The sequence below is a fragment of the Muntiacus reevesi genome, chromosome 1 (assembly GCF_963930625.1).
Source record: "Muntiacus reevesi chromosome 1, mMunRee1.1, whole genome shotgun sequence".
Lineage (NCBI taxonomy): Eukaryota > Metazoa > Chordata > Mammalia > Artiodactyla > Cervidae > Muntiacus > Muntiacus reevesi.
Genome location: NC_089249.1, coordinates 170,944,298 through 170,965,749, shown reverse-complemented (window position 1 = coordinate 170,965,749; position 21,452 = coordinate 170,944,298). Strand labels below are relative to the sequence as shown.

Genomic DNA, 21,452 nt, shown 5'->3' with positions numbered 1-21,452 from the left:
TCTAATCACTACCAGCGATGAGAGACGATCACCACACGGCACACTAAGATGTTCCAAATTTTGGTTTTAGCTGAAAATTTTAAACTAACATTTCAGATCGACAAACATGAACCACCAATGCCTTACACCATGTTAGGTTCTGAATGTACCCAAGAGGAGGCAACATATGTATGCATCATCATGATAGACAGAGAATACACAGTAAAAAAGACCTGGTTTGAAAGGGTCCTTTAACTACGAAAGGTGGAAATGAGCGGGAGTCACAAAAGGTCTGAATCAACAGTAACAGGATTAAAAAAAAATGGATCATTTTGCCTCATTCTGCTCATCAGTGTGAATGAGCAACTCCAACTAGAGTTTAATAGAATGACAGCTATCAGGGATGAATGGGGAAAGGCAAAGAAAGAAGAGGGGAGGGGAAGAGAATGCTTGAGAAGAATAAACAAAATCCCACTCACTTGGTCATTAGCCTACATCTGCATCCACAGTCAATGTGGAAAACAGTCAAACATGACAAGACCAGTAGTGGGTGGGCATCCTTCAAACATGAAGAGGGGACACAGGAAGACAGGAGGTCTGGGATTCAAAAATATGTTTAGTCGATACTTCTGGATAAATGGAACAGACATGGCTTAGGAAAAGGTAAAGCAAGAAGCAATTATAGAAATACTGGAAAATGATCTATGAAATATCAAAATCCTAAGCATATGAAACAATTTAATGAGAGAGTTTTAAACTCAAAAACTGTTGGAATACATCTTTACCTGAATACTTTCTATACACTTGGGCTTCTCTGATAGCTCAGTTGGTAAAGAATCCACCTGCAATGCAGGAGACCCCAGTTTGATTCCTGGGATGGGAAGATCCACTAGATAAGGGATAGGCTAGCCACTCCAGTATTCTTGGGCTTCCCTTGTGGTTCAGCTGGTAAAGAATCCGCCTGCAATCCCTGAGTTCGATCCCTGGGTCGGGAAGATGTCCTGAAGGAAAAGGTTACCCACTCCTGTATTCTGGCCTGGAGAATTCCATGGACTGTACGCAAAGAGTCGGACACAACTGAGCAACCAAGCACAGCACAGAACCTAACAGACATCTGTGCAAAAATGCAGTGGTATGGGAGTGTGGGGAACCTGACTTCAGCGGGGCTGCAGTAACGGTCCTCTGGACGGAGAGGCAACAAGTGAGGCTTGGAGTACACAAGTCTGGTAGCACCTAACCAAATTTCAGGGAAATAAAATTCTGCAATTCAACTACTTATTTTAAGTCCAAATTGTTTCCACTGTGTTTGGATTCAAAATCAAATGAAATATGACATTCCTATCTTAAAGAAATCAACATGTAATTTTGGTTTGAAAAACTTCTACTTTCATTACTAAATTTTTCTTGTTTTAATATATGGGTGATTTTCTCCTCATTAACTGTCACTACTTGTCTTTATCAGAACTGTATTCAGTAGAATTTGTTCAGGTAAACTTTAGAAACTTATTTTTTCCTTTGACTTTTAAAGGCATATAATAATACAATCAAATAACTTCAAAACTGAAGACCAAGATGTAATTAATAATGGAAAACTAGAGGCAGATACCAAACTTAATCAATACTTACTTCAAACTGTATTTTAATAAAAATTATTTTTAAGAAAAGCTAGTTGAGATTGGCCTCCAACTAATAAAATAATATTTAAAAAAAAAAAAAAAAAAAAAAAGAAAAGCTAGTTGAAACAAATGCATTAATTTATCTTGGGGCACACAGTAAACAGCAGTGTTACTGAATAACTCTTCTGGGATCACAATTAAGCAAGACTGTGAAATCCCAAAATCTAGATTCATGTATTCTAATACTGGAAAAATAGAAGTCAGTGTTAAATGTACTGTCCATGCCACAATCTGACACTGTTGAATACCTCATAACCAAAGTATTACATGTATGAAACTCAAACACACCCATCTACAGGGTTCAGGGAAACTCTCATATGCTTTCTTTCACACTTCCTAACACACTGCAGCTGAACGTGAAAGTTGGTATAATCTCTGGAAAGCAATATATATACTTATCAGATACATTTGTCAAAGTATATTTCAATGTCCACCCCTTTTGACATAACACTTTCTCTTTTTACACGTGTGAAAAATAACATAAGCAGAACGATTTTAACTGCAGTACTGTTTGTAAAAGCAAAAATGGCAACTGGCTAAGTATCAATCAAAAGGAACTGATCTAAAAATCATGATTCTACACAATTTTTTAAAAACATAAGGAAACTCTTACTTATTAGGGCTAACCATACAAAACTGGACTTCCCTGGTGGCTCACCAGGTAAAGAGTCCACCTACAAGACAGGAGATTGCATGCAACAGAGGAGACGTGGGTGAAAGCCGAGTCAGGAAGATCCCCTGGAGGAGGAAATGGCAACTCACTCTAGCAGTCTTTTTTTTTTTCCCCACTCTGGTAACCATTCTTGCCTGGGAAATTCCATGGACAGAGGAGCCTGCCAGGCTACAGTTCATGGGGTCGCAAGAGTTGGACATGACTTAGCAACTATACCACCACCATCATACAAAACTGCTAATATTCAATCATTTCTGATCCAGAAAACCACATTTCCTACAGTCCGCCTAATCAGGCTCCAGCCTAATAGCTGGAGTGAAGTGCATGGAGAGGCTAGACTGCCTGAGAGTGAACTGCGGCTCTTTTTCTCAACTCTGTGCCTCCTTTTCCTCATGCATATAATGTGAAAAGCAATCTACTTCATGGGCTGTTGTTAATAAGCACTTAATACATTAAGCAACAAGTAGTTAGAACAGGGACACATCTTAAAAGTTAAATAAATATGTCATTACCTCCCAAATAGATACAGTGTAGAACTGTATGCCTAACAGGCGTGCGTGCGTGTGTGTGTTTTAAAGAACTGATACAAAAGTAGCTGCAGTTATACTAAAGAGCAGCCGTGTGTGTGTGTGTGTGTGTGTGTGTGTGTGTGTGCGCGCGCGTGTTTTAAAGAACAGACACACAAAAGTAGCTGCAGTTGTACTAAATAGCAGTCGTGTGTCTGTGTGTGTGTGTGTGGTGTGTGTGTGTGCGTGTTTTAAAGAACAGACACAAAAGTAGCTGCAGTTGTATTAAATACCCTAGAAAGGGAACACAAGAAAATGGAAATAATAGTTAATCCTGAGGGAGAAAAAAACCTAGGTCACTCATAGACTTGTTTTTCACTGTATGTGCTTTGTGAATTTTGCATGTATACACATGTATTGTCTAATAAAAAATGCATAAATGAAGTGCCTCTCTTTCATGTCAAATAAATAAAATACGCCAATCTGGTAGCAGTTACTTAAATTACAAGTGTAATATATGGAGCTTTATTGATTATGCCAAAGCCTTTGACTGTGTGGATCACAATAAACTCTGGAAAATTCTGAAAGAGATGGGAATACCAGACCACTTGACCTGCCTCTTGAGAAGCCTGTATGCAGGTCAGGAAGCAACAGTTAGAACTGGACATGGACTGGTTCCAACAGGAAAAGGATATGTCGAGGCTGTACATTGTCATTCTGCTTATTTAACTTACAGGCAGAGTACATCATGAGAAATGCTGGGCTGGAGGAAGCACAAGTTAGAGTCAAGATTGCTGGGAGAAATATCAATAACCTCAGATACGCAGATGACACAACCCTTAAGGCAGAAAGTGAAGAAGAACTAAAGAGTCCCTTGATGAAAGTGAAAGAGGAGAGTGAAAAAGTTGGCTTAAAGCTTAACATTCACAAAACTAACATCATGGCATCTGGTCCCATCACTTCATGGCAAGCAGATGGGGAAACAGTGGCAGACTTTATTATTTTGGACTCCAAAATCACTGCAGATGGTGACTGAAGCCATGAAATTAAAGACGCTTGCTCCTTGGAAGGCAAGTTATGACCCAACCTAGACAGCATATTAGGAAGCAGAGACATTACTTTGCCAACAAAGGTTCGTCTAGTCAAGGTTATGGTTTTTCCAGTAGACATGTATGGATGTGGGAGTTGAACTATAAAGAAAGTTGAGTGCCAAAGAATTGATGCTTTTGAACTGTGGTGTTGGAGAAGAATCTTAAGAGTCCCTTGGACTGCAAGGAGATCCAACCAGTCCATCCTAAAGGAGATCAGTCCTGGGTGTTCACTGGAAGGACTGATGTTGAAGCTGAAACTCCAATACTTTGGCCACCTGATGTCAAGAACTGACTCACTGGAAAAGATCCTGATGCTGGGAAGACTGAAGGCAGGAGAAGGAGATGACAGAGGATGAGATGATTGGATGGCATCACCGACTCAATGGACATGAGTTTGGGTGGACTCCGAGAGTTGGTGATGGACAGGGAGGCCTGGCGTGCTGCAGTCCATGGGGTCACAAAGAGTCGGACACGGCTAAGCAGTTGAACTGAATGCTTTTCAAACTTGAGAAGGACATACAGGGCAATGTCAAATCAAACAGCAACCAGAAGATCTTATTTGAGCATTAATTTTGTTCAAAGAAAACCTTTTATGTAGTTATATTTTACACATGCGTGCATTCACGTATGTGTGTACATCTATGTTGTAAGAGTATCTGTGGTGGGGAGGGTGTGGGCAAGAAGTGCGCACACTCAGTTAACTTGCATTTTAAAGATAAAATACCCTCTTTAGGTAACATCAGGAAACAAGATATATAGCAAGAAGCTATTTTAGGTTATTAGAATTATTTACCTCCCGGATAGGAGCAACAGGGTGAATAGGTATGCAAAACTCTAGCCTAGGAAGATCTAAGCAATTCCTGAACAGGTAACCATCCAAAATACTAATTTCAAAATATTAATGAATCTTTTGCCAGCTCTAAGTACTGTCCTATTCCAACATATATTATAAAAAGAAAGGATAGCAAGTGTTAAGAATTCCTAAATTTTGAATTTTTGTGCTGTGCTATGCTTAATCGCTCAGTTGTGTCCAACTCTGCGATTCCATGGACTGCAGTACACCAGGCTCCTCTGTCCATGGAATTCTCCAGGCAAGATTACTGGAATGGGTTGCCATTTCTTTCACCAGGGGATGTTCTCCACCCAAGGATCAAACTCCAGGTCTCCACATTGTGAGCGGATTCTTTACTGTCTCAGTCACCATGGAAGCCAATCTTTACATTAAGCGCTGGTAATTACAGCATTCAAATCTTAACACCTCAAGATAAACTTTTCCATTATAAAAACAAAATGAAGAGCTACTTCTTTAGTCATTCTAGAACTAATTTTCATGTGAAGGTGTACTGCACATCTAACTTTACTGCTTTTTAAAAAACCAACAGTTTTCAGCATTTATTGAATAATTTTTGATTGTTCAAGTAATCAGTGTAGCCCTTAAACTGTATCACATGTTAGTAACTAGTACCAAGTCCTTCTGCCTACTTACTTAAAAGCTTTTCTAACCCATGTTGTCTCTAAGAAAACTAGGCAGTCATTTAATGAAAAATAAAAAATAATTATTAAAAATATTCATAAACTGGAAAACTAATTACTAAAGACTGAAACTGGTATATTGAGCTATATAAAAATAAGCTTCTGTATTAAAAAATATCATAAATGAAAACAAATGCAATTTTAAATTTAGAAAAATGAACAAGTTAGTAGATGGGTAGGATGAGGGGTGGGAGGGAGTTTCAAGAGGGGATACATGTACACATACAGGTAATTCACTTTATTGTACAGCAGAAACTAACACAGCACTGTAAAGCAATTATACTCCAATAAAAAAGAAACTGGAAAAAAACAAAGAAAATTTAACAGGTTAGGTTTAGGACTAGCTCAAGAAAAAGATTACTATCCACCCCCCTCCTCCCCCAAAATGGCGAAGAACAAAAAATTAAAAGAAATATAAATGCAAGTATCTGAGAAACTCTGCACCAGGGAAGGAAATGCAAACTAAAAGAAAGAATACTTTTTCCAAATGTGCAGAGAATATTTTTCAATAAAAATAATGTAAATATAGAACAAAGCTTAGTATATACACCACCACCTGCACAAAAAGGGGGAAATATATTCAATATTTACTTGGAAAAATACACAAGAAACTGCTAATACAGGCTGCCTTTCAGAAAAGGAGACAGACAGCTGGTGGAAAGGATGGGAGAGAGATCTTCTATTATGCACTGTTCTGTAAATTTTGATTTCTAAACCATATGATTTGGGCTTCCCTGACAGCTCAGTTGGTAAAGAATCTGCCTGCAACGCAGGAGACCCCAGTTCAATTCCTGGGGTGGGAAGATCCGCTGGAGAAGGGATAGGAAACCCACTCCAGTATTCTTGGGCTTCCCTTGTGGCTCAGCTGGTAAAGAATCCGCCTGCAATGTGGGAGACCTGGGTTCAATCCCAGGGTTGGGAAAATCCCCCTGGAGAAGGGAAAGGCTACCCACTCCAGTATTCTGGCCTGGAGAATTCCACATGATTTACTGCTCATGAAAAAACAATGAAATCATGGAAGAGCAAGGGTAAAACACTACAGGTATGGCAACAGTGAAACAAAAGTAATATATACCCTCATACAATGATTCTTCAAAGTGATCCAGCAGTATGGAGTGATTTGGTTTTATTTCCTAACATTCAATTATAATCAGCTGGTAGGTGCAACTATCCTTAAGCCAATTTTTTGTTTTTGTTTTGCAATTTTTTAATTTTTTTGCCACAAGGGATGTAGGATCTTAGTTCCCTTAGTCCAGGAATCAAACCCATGCCCCCTAAATTGGAAGCACAAAATCTTAACCACTGGACCACCAGGGAAGTTAAAACCAGTTTTGATTACTGTAGCTTTGCAGTTAAGTTCTAAAACTGAAGTATAGGTCTTATTTCTTCGCAAAACTGTTTTGACAACTTGGGGTCCTCTGTATTTCTATATAAACTTTAAGATCAGCTTCTACCCAAAAAGCCACTGGGATTTTGGTGGGGATTGCACTGGTAGCAAATCATTAATAATATTAAGTCTTTCAAGGCTTAATAAAATGCTAATGCCTTTCCATTTATTGAGATCTTGATTTCTTTCAATAGTGTTTCTTTTTTCTTTTAATTGTACAAAGCTTCATACTCCTTAGTTAAATTTATTCTTAAGTATTTTGGTTTTGATACTATTGTAAATGGAATTTTCTTTTTTTTCCCCTTTCTCTTTTTTTTTTCCATTTATTTTTATTAGTTGGAGGCTAATTACTTTGCACGGAATTTTCTTAATTTCCTTTGCAAACTGTCCATTGCTAGTATATGGAAATGCTTCCCCGGTGGCTCAGTCAGTAAAGAATCCACCTGCAATGCAGGAGACCTGGGTTCAATATCTGAGTTGGGAAGATCCCCTGGAGGAGGGCATGGCGGCCCACTCCAGTATTCTTGCCTGGAGAAGTCCCACGGACAGAGGAGCCTGGCAGGCTACAGGGCATGGGGTCACAAAGAGTCGGACACGACTGAGCGACTAAGTACACAGTAATGGAAACACAACTGACTTTTGTGTACTGATTCTATAGCATACAACTGTGCTATATTCACTTACTAATTAATAGTTATTAATTATTATTATAATAGTTAATAGTTATTCTGTGGATTCTTTAGGATTTTCTATATGTAGGATCATGTCATCTTCCTTCCAATCTGGATCCTTTTTATTTCCTTTTCTAGCCTAAGAGCTCAGCTAAAACTTCCAACACAAGGTTCAATATCAGTAGTGAAAGCAGATACACTATCTTGTTCCCAATCCAAGAAGAAAAGCTTTCAGTCTTTCATCACAGAGTATAATGTTGGTTGTGGGTTTTTCATAAAAGCCCTTAATTAAGTTCACTTCCATTTCCAGTTCGTTAAGTTTGCTTTCACAAAAGGGTGTTGAATTTTGTCAAATGCTTTTTCTGTGGAAACTGAGGTGATCAAGTACTTTTCTTTTCTTCAATCTATTAACAGGGTATATTATATTGGTTTATGTTGCACCACCCTGGAATTCTGGGGATAAACCCCACTTAGCCATGGTGTATAATCCTTTTGATACGCTGTTGGATTCAGTCTGTATTACCGGCGTATTCTGACAACTGAAGATACACAAAAATAAACTACTTAAACATACTAAATGTTAACAAGTAATTATTTCTACATGGTGATTTTATAGGTAAGATTTACTTCTTCATTTCTTTCTGTATTTTCTATAATCAAATATGAATATCTTTTACAGCAAAAAAAATAAGTATTTTATTGATTTTTCTCACTTATGAAAATATTACAAAGCAGAGATGAACAAACTGATGCCATATGTAGGAATGTGAAATCTAAAAACAATGAAATCTAAAAATCATTACTCAAAGAAAAAACAAGCTGCAGAATATAATTATACAGTGGTGCTGTCACTTCAATCATGTCCGACTCTTTGTGACCCCACAGATTGTAGCCTGCCAGGCTCCTCTGTCCATGAGATTCTCCAGGAAAAGATACTGGAGTGGTTGCCATTTCCTCCTCCATAATATACAGTACACTATATTCAATATAGGCTTCCCTGGTGGTTCAGACGGTAGAGAATCTACCTGCAATTTGGAGACGTGGGTTCAATCCCTGGGTCAGGAAGTTCCCCTGGAGAAGGAAATGGCTACCCACTCCAGCATGGTTGGTTGGAGCATTTCATGAACTGAGGAGCCTGGGAGGCTACAGTCCATGTAAAATTTATAACCCTATAAGATGGAACTCTTATGGGTATATGGATACACAAAAATGTAATGACAATATCAAAATATGAATGATGAAAGTAATCTGATTCATAGTAATCCCTGGAAATGCAGAGAGGGCTACACCCCAGGCAGTCTCAACTGTGGTGAAGAAGAAATTTTGTTTCTTAAAACAAAGGTATACACAAATTATTTTAAGATTAGATGTATTTGAGTTGAAAATATTCAGGTCATTGTAATAATATTCTCTATACTATTTGAAATGCTTCATAATAAAAATATTTTTGAGAAAAATTAAACCAAAATATAATCAGATGTGCAATTTTTTTTAAAGGAAATTTACCACTTTTGAAAAGAAACTTTTCAGCAATTACTAAAGACAGGACCCTTCCTTTCCCATGCACTCTTTATAACAATAACAACTTTTCATCAATGAAAATATCTGTTGATGACCCTAGATGATACTGGGTTTCATGAATAAAGAAGGAACTATTAGCCTGATATTAGACCTCCCTGGTAGCTCAGCTGGTAAAGAATCTGCCTGCAATGAAGAAGACCCTGGTTAGATTCCAGGGTCGGGAAGATCCCCTGGAGAAGGGATAGGATACCCACTCCAGTATTCTTGGGCTTTCATGGTGGCTCAGACGGTGAAGAATCCGCCTGCAAAGCAGGAGACCTGGCTTCGATCCTGGGTTGGGAAGATCCCCTGGAGGAGGGCCTGGCAACCCACTCCAGTATTCTTGCCTGGAGAAACCCCACTGACAGAGGAGCTCGGCAGGCTACAGTCCATGGGGTGGCAAAGAGTCGAACACGCCTGAGCAACTAAGCACACAGCACAGCCTGATTTAGGAGAGACCACAAATGAAACAAAACTGCTTACAGAAGCATGATGCTCAAAGTCACCAAATAAACATCACACCTTTCTTAAAACTTAATGCGGGTTAACGGAAGTCTAATTTTTATTTGGCCATGCCTCGTGGCTTGTGAGATCTTAGTTCCCCATCGGTTCTGAACCACCAGCGAAGTTTCAGTAAGTTCTTTTAATAGGCTTTTCCCTCTGAATAGACTGATTTCACCATGCACAGCATGGCAAGAGTGCAGAAAAAACACCCAGAGCTGCCACAAAAAATAATGAAAAATGTTCTGGAATTAGATAGTGGTGATGGGTTACACAACGCTGCATCGACTAAAAACTATAAAAATGTTTTAATTTTATGGCATGTAACTTAGGTCTCAATAAAACAGTTTTCTTAAAAAGTAATGATGATTCTTCATTTAAAGTGGTATTCCAACAAAGCTCTTTTCTTCTCCATTTTACTATGATCACCATGGTGGTGGCGGTTTAGTCGCTAAATTGTGTCCAACTCTTGCGACCCCGTGGATTGTTGCCCACCAGGCTCCTCTGTCCACGGGATGCTTCAGGGAAGAATACTGGAGCGGGCTGCCATTTCCTTCGCCAGCGGATCTTCCCGTCCCAGGGACTGAACCCAGGTCTCCTGCATTGCAGGCAGATTCTTTACCAACTGAGCTATGAGGGAAGCCCAATAATCACCACAGTTCGTTGAAATCAGAAACTCCATTATTTATCTATGGACATCGTACACTGTAACACAGAATCTGTTACTTTACAGCCCAAAACTCGTTCTCACAATTATCATTTTAAAAAATTTGTGACAGAAAAGCACCGTTTTAAGCACACTGTGAGCTGATTATTTACATTTTCCTTTAGTGGTAAAAACTGGTGGGAATTCAGGTTTAGCAGATTACTTTTGAAAAATGACAAGTTTCTGAAAAGAAGGCCCTCTCCCCTGAAAAATACCTTTTTCTCTCTAATCTAACACACGTCCTTATCTCTACATAATATTAAACAGCCTCAGATCTAAAGCAGAATCTAGTCAACTCAGAGAGGCATCCATACGCCAAGAAGAGCAGAAGGAAGCAGGCCTGGGGAAGGAGGACACTCCTGAGAGCCTAAGGGGGAACTTCCTGTTTTCATGCCTCAGTGGGAAGGAACAAGGGTGGGGCCTGAGGCTCACAGCTATGCACACACCTGCTCTTCTTCCGTGAAGGGCACAAGAGCCAGTGGCAGCAGGGGCTCCTCCTGCAGGATGGGCAGAAATTCTTTATCCAGAAGGTCTGAAGGGATCTGTTTGACCAAACACATGACCATGAGATTAATACTCTCCCTGCAATTCTAAGAAGCCAAAGCAAGAAAATATTGTTTGGTTTATCTGTTGCTGATTATCAAAGATATGGATTAAAAGCTCATTCAGTCACAATGAATATTCTGACAGGGTCAAACATTAAGAAGCCCAGTCACTCACCCCGTCCTCCCATCAGACTACCACGCTCAGATGTGATACACAGCACTGACCCTGATACTCCAGAGAGCACATTTAACTCAAACCACAGGTGGTGAGGAGAATTTTACAAGCAACTGTATCTGTTCTTAGCAATGATCATTAAAATTTGATCCTTAATCCATTAATAAAATTAAAAGCAAAGTACACTTAAGTAGAAAATGTTATTTCTCACTAGTTACATAACAGAAATGTACTTTATACTGTTTGAGTTTTGATCATTTATAAGTAACACAAATGAAGTACTATATTTTAAGATTTTCTCCCCACTAAAAATTTTACATTTAACTCAAAAGGAAAAACAAGAGAAGCAGCTGCCCTTCTGGCTCCTAACATCTAACTGGAAAGAATGACAGATGCAATAAAGAGAAGAGAAAACTTTCTCAGCCATCACAGAGGGATAAAAATAAAGGTTGTGAGGAAATCAGTTAAACAAAGCATTAAGTCCTGCCCACTCTCCTGCTTCCATGAAGCTTTCTACTTCTGTGATGAAATCTTAGGTTTTCTTTTCTAAAACATAAAGTGTGCATCATTTAGAAGAGCCTCTGTGAACTACTGAAGGTTTCAACACAAGAAGAAAAGAGAGAAAAACCATAGCTATTTCATATATCAACACATAACTGTACACACTCAGAAATCGCATTTGCAATTTTGAACTCTTTCCTACGTTCTTACCTTGTTTTCTTTAAGGAAAAGTGCTAACATTTCTTCTCTCCCATAACGATAGTCTGCTAACTTATACTTAGGCAATGCTGGCGAAAGAGGGGGGGATGTAATACTCCCACCACTGGACAGAGCTCGGAGCCTAAAACAGTAGACAGAATAGAAAAACAAAGTGTCAAATGTGCTGGCAGTAAGGACTTTTTATTTCCACATAATGTAATATATTCATTTTAGTTCTTCAAAAGAACAGAAAGGAAAAGCCATTATCTCAAGGTATCCAAGATTTTAGCTCTAATGCAATCTGCTGCTCACTAAGAAAATAGTTCATTGAGTTCATTGACAAATAAGTAAACAACTTCCTTAAGTACTGTGCCATATCCCTGAGAAGTTTAGGGAGTGAGGAGATACCTTTTTCCAAACTATAAAAGTAACATATAATTAAAACAAAAATGAGACATCACCTTACACCGGACTAATAAAAATTAATAACTCTAACAATACCAGCTATTGGCAAGGATGTAAAACGACGCAACATTCTCAAGTAGTACTTGTGGAGTTAAAAACTAGAACAGTCACTTCAAAGAATGATTTTCTAATATTTAACAAAATATTTTAAAAAATATTTTTGCTCCCGAAGAGAAAATGCAAAATACAGATACCTATAAAAAAGATATTTCTAAATATGCCCACATTTCATAATTCACTTTTAATAAAAGTAATTAATGATCAGTGTAGAGAATTTTAAAATGCAGTGAGAAAAAAAAGATGAAGTACAAGGAGAAAAAAAAAATAAAAGCCATATTTACTGCTAAGGAAAAAAAGAAAGGTAAAAATATACTTCAAGCTGATAACAGAAATTACCTCAAAGGAAGAAAACTGGGAAAAGGGGAACAATTTTATAAGACGTTATTATTTTAAAAAGGAGTTGAACCGCAGCAAAAAATGGCAAGTTTTCCTCCAGGGAAAACTCCCATCAGGAGTAGCCCAGAGTTCTACAAAGGAGTCGATTACGAGAGTCAAAGGGACCAAAGTACTGCAAGTCAGTAGTTTAGCCCAAAGAAAAGCCAACAGGAGCACTGAGATATATCCCCAAATTGCTAAGCTATATTGACAAAAAAAAGAGGGGACTGGTCTACAACTTGTACATTAAAAAGCATGAAGGTCAAGCAGAATAAATACTTGCACATTATTCAAGAATGGCAGAGAAAGTAGCAGGTACATAGTAAATATACAGAATGTGTTCACACGTAGAAAGCAATACCAAGAAAAAAAGAAAAGGAGAATGAATCAGTACAGTAAGACTAATAAAGTTTTGTTTTTTATTTCACTGTTTCTATCTTACTTGTTTTTTAATGTTTTATTACAGATAATTTTGAACATATATAAAAGCATCAAGAAGAAACTCTCCTGTACCCACTGACCCAGTACCCAGGCCATCCAACTCCTTCTACAGCCCCAATTAAGCCTCCTTTAGTATTATTCTGAAGGAACTCTTTTGCTTTCAAAATTTTTAAAGGAAGTTATTTTCAAGTTTGGAGACAATTCTTTTAAGAAAAGTTATCATTTCATCTGTAAATATTTCAAAATGTTGTCTCTAAAAGATACGGATTTTTCTTTAAGTGTGAATTTTGCTAACTTTATCCCTGTGATATAGTTTAATACATTTCTCTGCTCTCTGCATTTCATGTAAACAGGTGACTGATGTAGACTTGGCAAGACTGATGTAGACTGATCAGACTTGGCAAGACCACATCCATGTGGTGGTTATGTAACTCCACCAGGAGGCACATACTGCCTGGTTGGTTTTGCAAGGCTAAGCAGTCCTTCAGGAGCGAAGCTTAGATCCCCAAACTCACTAGGGTTACAGACTGACTTTATTCTATCATTTCTTCTTTATTTACTAGGTAGAGTACTTGTACAAAGAGAAACTTCCCTCTTATACTATCTGGTATTACCTAATAGAATATAGCTCATACAAGAAAACAAACAGCTTTCGTTCTTCCATTTCATTTTTTAGTTTTCATAATAATGACTTGGTTGGCTAACAATCCTCCAACAGTAAAATCATATTCATTAACATATTTTCAGTTCACTGCAATTATTCTTAACAATACTCAAACTGTCTCATCTTTGCCTAGTGGGAGAAGCTTCAGGTTTGCTCCCAAGTCCTTCTGACCCAACCCTAGTAAGTCTTTAAGAGCTTCACTTCTATCTGGTATGCCAAATGTTCCAAAATCAGCTTATTTCTTGCCTCAGATGTGGAATCAACCATTTCACCAGGGAACCTCATTCTCTTTGGTAATACACATAATAAGACTACAGTCTAGGTGCTAGAAATGTTCATTGTTATTGGGTTGTTTTTTTGTTTTCTTTCCAATTATTCACGGACTTAGAGGTCACTGAGTCCAACTCCTATAAGACAGGCTAAACAAGTCAGTAAGAAAACAACATGCCCACAAAGGAGGACCCAACCACTGCTGAAGGACCTGCCAGCGCGGAGGCTCACATCACATTCATGAACATTTGGGCTCTTCCCTGGAAACGTGGAATTAACATCCACTGAGAACTGAAGCTGGGAATGTTACACATACTCATTTAAGTTTCACAACCACTCCCAATATGACACATGAGATAAACAAAGCCAAGGAGTTAAGCCATTTACCCACAATCGCAGTCAGCAGAACCAAGAGTCAAAAACTAGGTTTTTATGACTAAAAAAACCAAAATCTTTCCAACAATGAGGTCTCAAATTTTTTAAATAGTCATGGTTCAGTCTGCCAAAAATTAATTTTTAAATATACATCTATATAATTAGAAATCAGTTTAAAATATCTTATACAAAGTCAATATGTTCCCTAAGAGTGTCTACCACTAGAGGGCACATCTAAGCGCTCTTCCATTTTCCAATGGAAAAAGCATCCCAGTATCTACAATTATTATGTCTCACTAGAGACTTTCCAGCTCACCGTCCAACACCCCTAATTTCTTCATCTGCTCCTCATAAGGTTTCAAATCCACCCAACAATCCCTAGAGAATGAAATGGTTGGATGGCATCACTGACTCAATGGACATGAGTTTGATACCTCCAGGAAACAGTGACGACAGGGAAGCCTAGTGTTCTGAGGTTCGTGGGGTCACAAAGAGTCAGACACGACTGAACAACCCCCAGGGGCTTTCCATGCCTAGGAACTGAACACTTCTTACAGGTACCAGACCTAAAGAGTAACATGACCAGGAACGCATACTTAAAAGAGTTCTCCAGCTACTGTGAAGGCAAGCTAAGCGTAATGCAACCTAGAGAAGACAGTAGCCTGAACCAGAAGAATGGCTGTGCTCCACTTAGTAATCAACAAATCCTGTCCCAAGTCCTCCTTCATCCACAGATAATCTGAAAAGCTGAAATATACCTGGATAATGTCCTTCCCCAAAAACCCACCAGTGACCTTTACCTGCTCTAGAATCGTGCCCCATATAGTGCTCTCTTCTAGAAACTCAATCCTTCCCTATTAGCGTTCCACTCATCTCTCAATATATCTAATAGTGATTTGCTTAAAAGGCCTCTAATGCAGCATCCCTCTCTGGCGATGCAGCACTGGTCATCTTCCTCTTCATCTCAGAGATGTCTTCACCGCCTCACTTCCCAACCACTTCAAAACCCAGCACAACCTGGCTTCTCCCCACTGCTCCACTGCTCTAGAAAAGACCAACCACCTCAACACCAGGCCCGAGTGAATTCCCTCTCCTGACCATCTTCCTGGTCAGCCACAAGGAGGTCTGTTTAACACAGGAGGTGCAGTGCTCCTCCCAGCAGGACCAGCAGTCACTGACGGGTAGCAGCAGGGCCTTCTGAAACCAGCTTCCCCCACACCCAACACCCACAACCCTCACTTGTTAACTGCTGCTCAAAATCCAAACTTCAGCTTACAGAAGTAATTTACAATGTCCATGTAGAAGTGTGAAGATGTATAAATCTAAAGGCACTTCTGTATAAGCTCATGACCCTCAGGTCCACGTATGAACTCTCCCCGACAGAGTACGGCTTTCTTATTCAACCACTCACAGCCCTTTAGGTCTAACAGACCCCAAACCTACTCAAAACCTCCTTCATCACCAGTATTCCCAAAGGCAGGTAAGGATACCATCATCTACTGAGCAAATGGTTAAGAGTTTGGGAATCATCTCCCACACCCAATTATCACATCCTACCAGGTTTTAAGGGCTTCCCTGGTGGCTCAGTGGTAAAGAAACTACTTGCTAATGTAAGAGACATGGGTTCAACTCCTGGGTCAGGAAGATCCCCTGGAGAAGGAAATGGCAACCCACTCCAATATTCTTGCCTGGGAAATCCCATGGACAGAGGAGCCTGGCTGGCTACACGTGATGGAACCGCAAGAGTTCGACATGACTTAGCAACTAAAGAATCAAGTTTTAAATCCTAAATCTCTCAAACCATCCTCTGGCCAAGTAACCTTCTATTGTTCACACTTATTCCCTCAACTGCTACAACAGCACCCTAAATGATCTAACCAGTCAAAGTCCATCCTCCACACTACTACCAGTTATTTCTTTCAAAAGCAAATTTGAATAAAATGCTCCCTGATGAACAATTCATTGGCATGCAATGATAAGGTAAAATAAAAAACTTCATAACATAGAAAGGCTACCTGCAAGCTTTTCTCGCCCATACTTCACAATATAGCCAAGGCAAAATGTCTTGAAATTTCCCTCTTAAACCTATAGTTTCCTGTCCACTTATCTTCAAACAGGCTTTCTGCTGTCTGGAATATTTTTTCTAATTGTTTTCACCTGGGACGCCATGGGAACTGCCTGGAAGTAAAGAGGTTAAGTGGAAAGAAAGAGAGGAAAAGATGAGAGGCGGCAGGAGGGTAGGGGGTTGGAAAGGGGGTCATAGGAGGGAAAGGAGAGAAATCTAGATCCTGGGTGTTTGGCCGCACACAGGTGCCCATGGATGTTCATAGAACTAATTTGCTAGTGGAAGGAAAAGCTAACAAACAGTCATACAAATGGAGAACTAGCAAAAGATTTTGGAGACAATTTGATCCAATTTACATTTTAAGATGAATCTGGCTGCAGTGGGAACAGCAATCAGAAGAGGAGGAGCCAGGAAACATTAGAAGGCCTGTCCTTTAGTTTCTATCAGAGATGATGGTGGCTTACACTAGGCTGGAGGCAATGAAGATAGACAGGAATGAATAGGTTCAAGAGATATTTTGGAGGTAGAATTGACACAGCATTGTGATGGACTAAACAAAGGGATATAGAAGTAAAAGAAAGTGATCTGGATAACTCCAAGACTTCTGGCTTGAGCTAACGGGCACACTGTGATGTTAAGATGAAATAAAAGAGGAAATTTAAAAGGGCAAAATTCATGAGCTCAGTTTTGGAAAACCATAAAGGATGAGATGCCTGTAGGCATCAAATGGGCAGCTGAATATCCTGTATAAGCATTATACTCCCTTTACAACGTGCATGTGTGCATACCAAGTCGCTTCAGTCCTATCAGACTCTTTGCAACCCTACAGACCATATAGCCTGCCAGACTCCTCTGTCCATGGGATTCTCCAGGCAAGAATACTGGAGTGGGTTGCCATTACATCCTCTGGGAATCTTCCCCCTCTTATAACACTGGCAGCGAAATTACTTAGTGTCAGTTTCCCCACTAAATAAATAATTCAAAAGTAGGGACCATGTCCGTTGGCTTCCCTGGTAGGCTCAGATGGTGAAGAATCCACCTGCAACGCAGGAGACCTGGGTTCAAACCCTGGGTTGGGAAGGTCCCCTAGAGAAGTAAATGGCTACCCTCTTCAGTGTTCTAGCCTGGAGAAATCCATGGACAGAGGAGTCTGGGAGGCTACAGTCCATGGGGTCGCAAAGAGTCGGACATGACTGAGCGACTTTCATTATTTCATGTTCCTTATCCTTGCTGCCTCCTTATCTCCTTACCTAACCCAAGATGTAAAACATGAGGCCCTTGATAAAATGTTTTCTAAACAACTCTTAATGTTCTCTTTTAAAATACACCCTAGGATAACAACAAATTCCTTCAGATGGCCATTATCTTTTTACTCTTTTTGAAAACTGGGACTATTAACGCATTCCATCCTCCAGAATGTCTCACATCCCTCACAACTCCACAAAGATCATGAACAGTAATCTATAAATCTCAGCTTTGAATTCTCTTGCCCCATGTCCCTCACCGTAAGACCTGAATCATTCAACATCTACTAAGTGCCCACACTAGCTAAACAATGGACTTACCAAAATTGAGAAATATAGTGCTTTTCTTAATGGAAGTAGCTCTTTTCTGAGCAAGGTAAATGGATATAAACAGACACAGCACGAGGTCCTAACTACTTTAACACAGGTCTGAACAAAGTGCTTTGGGAAAAACAAAAGTACCTCATTCTTCGCAAGGGAAGACTTGGGTAAATTTCCTTAAGGCCATGAAGGTGAGACAGAAGAAACCCCAAACCAGGTTCCTTGGCTCCTTCTCCATAAAGCCAGCTATCTGTCTGCAATCATTTCTTTCCCCTATGATAAATTCGTTTATTATCCAATTAATCTGAATAGATTTTCGATGCTCAAAATAAAAAAATTAAAATACCAAAATAAAGGTTATAATGAATTTGTTTTCCTCCTTTAAAATGTCTTGAAGTACACAATCATTTGCAAAGAAAAAAGGAGGATACAAACCAAAATATTAACAACGGTTCTTTGGGTGGCAGAACTACAGGTAATTGAGATCTTCTGTTTTTCCTTTCGTACTATTGCTTCCTCCAAGGTTTTCTGGAGTGAGTGTGAATTATCTTATTACTAGGACTAACAAAAAATTCTTTAAAAAGAAGAAACCTACCAGATTTAGAACTAAAGAAGTTTTTTTTCTTTAAGGTAGTACTTTGTGTTTTGTTGAAAGTGAAATAAACAGGCAACAGATGGGAATTAAACTCATACAATCGTTCTTGTGGTCAGTCTGTCCATATAACATCCAAAGTCTTAAAAATTAAACTTCTGATTTAAAAATTCCACTTCCAAGATATTATTCCAAAGGAAATCAACAGTAACACAAACAGAACTATTAAAGGATGTGTATACATATTGACAATAGCAAAATATTAAAAATGACTTTACTTTCCAACACTTCACTCATGCATTTAATAAATATTTATTGAGTGTCTACTATGTGCCAGGCACTGAAGTTACAGCAATGAACAAAGTGTACAAAAATCAAGACCAAAGTACTTGCCCTCAAAGGAGCGCACAGTCTAGTGGGGGTTGAAGGATGGTATATAAATAATAAAGAAAATCAGTAAAATATCTGGCATGTTATATTTTTATATAAACTGCGAAGAAAAAATTAAAGAGGGAAAGGAGACAAGGAATGGGGGGGGTTTATAGATGGTCAGAAAATCTCTAAGATGGTAACATTTGAAGTTAAAAGACTTAAAATGACTCGTTTTATATATAAAAATGACTTACTCCTCCATTAACTGTATCACAGTCTTTTTAAAACTGCCTTCATTAAATCTATCATACTCTTTTTGAAATTGCTTCAGTAATTATGGAATACATTTCTTTATCCTAAATATAAAGATAAGCTAAGACCTAATGATTCTACCAGATTCTACCAGTTAAGACCTAAAGATTCTATTCAATCCTTTCTACTAGCTTTAAAAGTCCACACTTATGGTCATCCATGGTCTGTCCCGACCACAATTTTCTTTGCTCTCTCATCTTCACTACTGTCAAATCAATCTCTTCATCTCACACACCTCTTACCAAACATCGTGTTTTACATGATGATAAAAATGTTAGTAAAAAGAATACAGTATCACCACATGTTTCTGTATGTTTCAAAGTTACACACTGATTCAGTGTAATCCTCCTCAACTATGACTCTCAAGTTATTCTGGACACAGTTCCTCACCTCACATTTCACAATGAAGGCAATGGTACATGCAGAAAAACACAGCAACGGTCTCTATTCATACTGCAGCTGCCTAGATCAGGGTTACCTGAGCTAAGTAACTTAATATAGGAGATACACTATGTGTATATACGGAGCTTCCCTGGTGGCTCAAATGGTAAGGAATCCGCCCACAATGCAGGAGACTCCGGTTGGATCCCTGGGAGGGGAAGATCCCCTGGAGGAGGGGATGCAGTATTCTTGCCTGGAGAATGCCATGGACAGTGGAGAAGCAGCCAGATAATATGGAAACAAATGAGTGTGGCTGTGTTTCAACAAAACTTTACAGTCCCATGGCCACAGTCTGTCAACCCATTTAGCATCACGTTAAATGTGCAATGACTCTACAGAGAGCATCAGCAGGAGTGGTTCTTTTCCTTTCGTTTTAGATAAACTACCAGTACTGTCTCTCTCTCTCTTAACTCTTAACAGAGAGAGACTCAGAAGAAAAAAAAAAAAACTTCCTTAAATTAGCTGATGATTTTAACCATGTTTTCACAAAGAAAAGACATGTGAGTGTGTAAGTGCAAAACAGCAGCAGTTACAAATGAAGGCAAAAAGCTGCACACAAAATGGTTTACACATTGAGCTGTATGATTTAAAGCCACCTGATAAGACGTGAATAAGGTTTTAGCTACAAGAACATTCATCAAAAATTTTTTTCTAATAATGAAAAACTGAGAACAGCCTATATTTGCTACATCTAGAAGACTAATTAAATAAATGATGGTACATCCATACAGTGCAACCATTTAAGGTAACAGAAAATATTTATTGATAAAAAAGATACTTTTAGTGTGTTTTTTTTAGACAAATTACAAAACTGAATGTACAGTATTATCCCATTTTTATGAAAATAAATGTACATTTACACAAATGAGCATACATAAAGCTACCTAGAATGATATACCAACCTATTTACAGTGGTTACCATGGATAGTGAAATTACGGTAGCTATATCCTCTTGTGGATTACTTGTAATTTCTAATTTTTCTAGAAGTATATATTGATTTGGTAATAAAGTTATTTTTAAAATATAAAATAAGAACTAAAACAGGTGATTTAGGTCAACATTTCCAAAATAAACTCTCAAAGCATATAACTTGCATCGGTTCTTAAAACTTCAAATGATTTCTCCTCAGTCTCCAAATGCTAGCTACATGGACCAAGAAAATTAAGGAATTACATATAAAAAGAAATGCATATAATAATTTAAGTTAATAAGAGTCTTCAAATAGGAAGTTACTACAGGAAGTCTGGAACATTTATCAAAGCACCACCACTGAAACAATCAAGGACATTTATGACACTATTCTAATCATCTACTTTATACACTGCCTCTGATTCAAGGTCTGAATGGGGAAAGCAACTATCATTATTCACGCCACTGACGAGGATCTTCAATCACCAACTTTGGGGGAAAAGGAAGAAGAAGGGGAAAGAATCACACTACAATGTGATGGATCTCAAAATCCCATGAGAATTCCATATTCAGGGTCCAAACATATCTGTAAGAGACTCAAAGGTTGATTAATTGGTATTACGGCAAATGCTAACCTGATTCTAGATGGGCTATAGACAGTATAATTCTGGATCACCTATGTAGCCCATCAATAAAATAAAACTCAAATAATAATTGAATAAAAACTATTTTTCCCAAGTAAGTATGAACAGCACTCACAAAACATTGTAGCAGAAAACATATAAACATTAAAATGTTACAATTATATAAAATTATACTCACACCTACATAAGGGTTCAAACA

At 38.5% G+C, this 21,452-nt stretch overlaps 1 protein-coding gene across 10 annotated transcripts in view; it reads right to left on the bottom strand.

Annotated features, from left to right (window-relative positions):
* The window catches only part of GIGYF2 (GRB10 interacting GYF protein 2), a 127,752-nt gene that overhangs the window by 80,541 nt on the left and 25,759 nt on the right, over window positions 1-21,452 (bottom strand). For all 10 annotated transcript variants that reach the window (XM_065916814.1, XM_065916847.1, XM_065916851.1 and 7 more), the window contains 2 exons: window positions 11,715-11,844; window positions 10,730-10,825 (listed from right to left, as the gene is read on the bottom strand). In XM_065916814.1, the coding sequence (XP_065772886.1) occupies window positions 10,730-10,825; window positions 11,715-11,844 (226 nt within the window). The remainder of the gene's footprint in view (window positions 1-10,729; window positions 10,826-11,714; window positions 11,845-21,452) is intronic.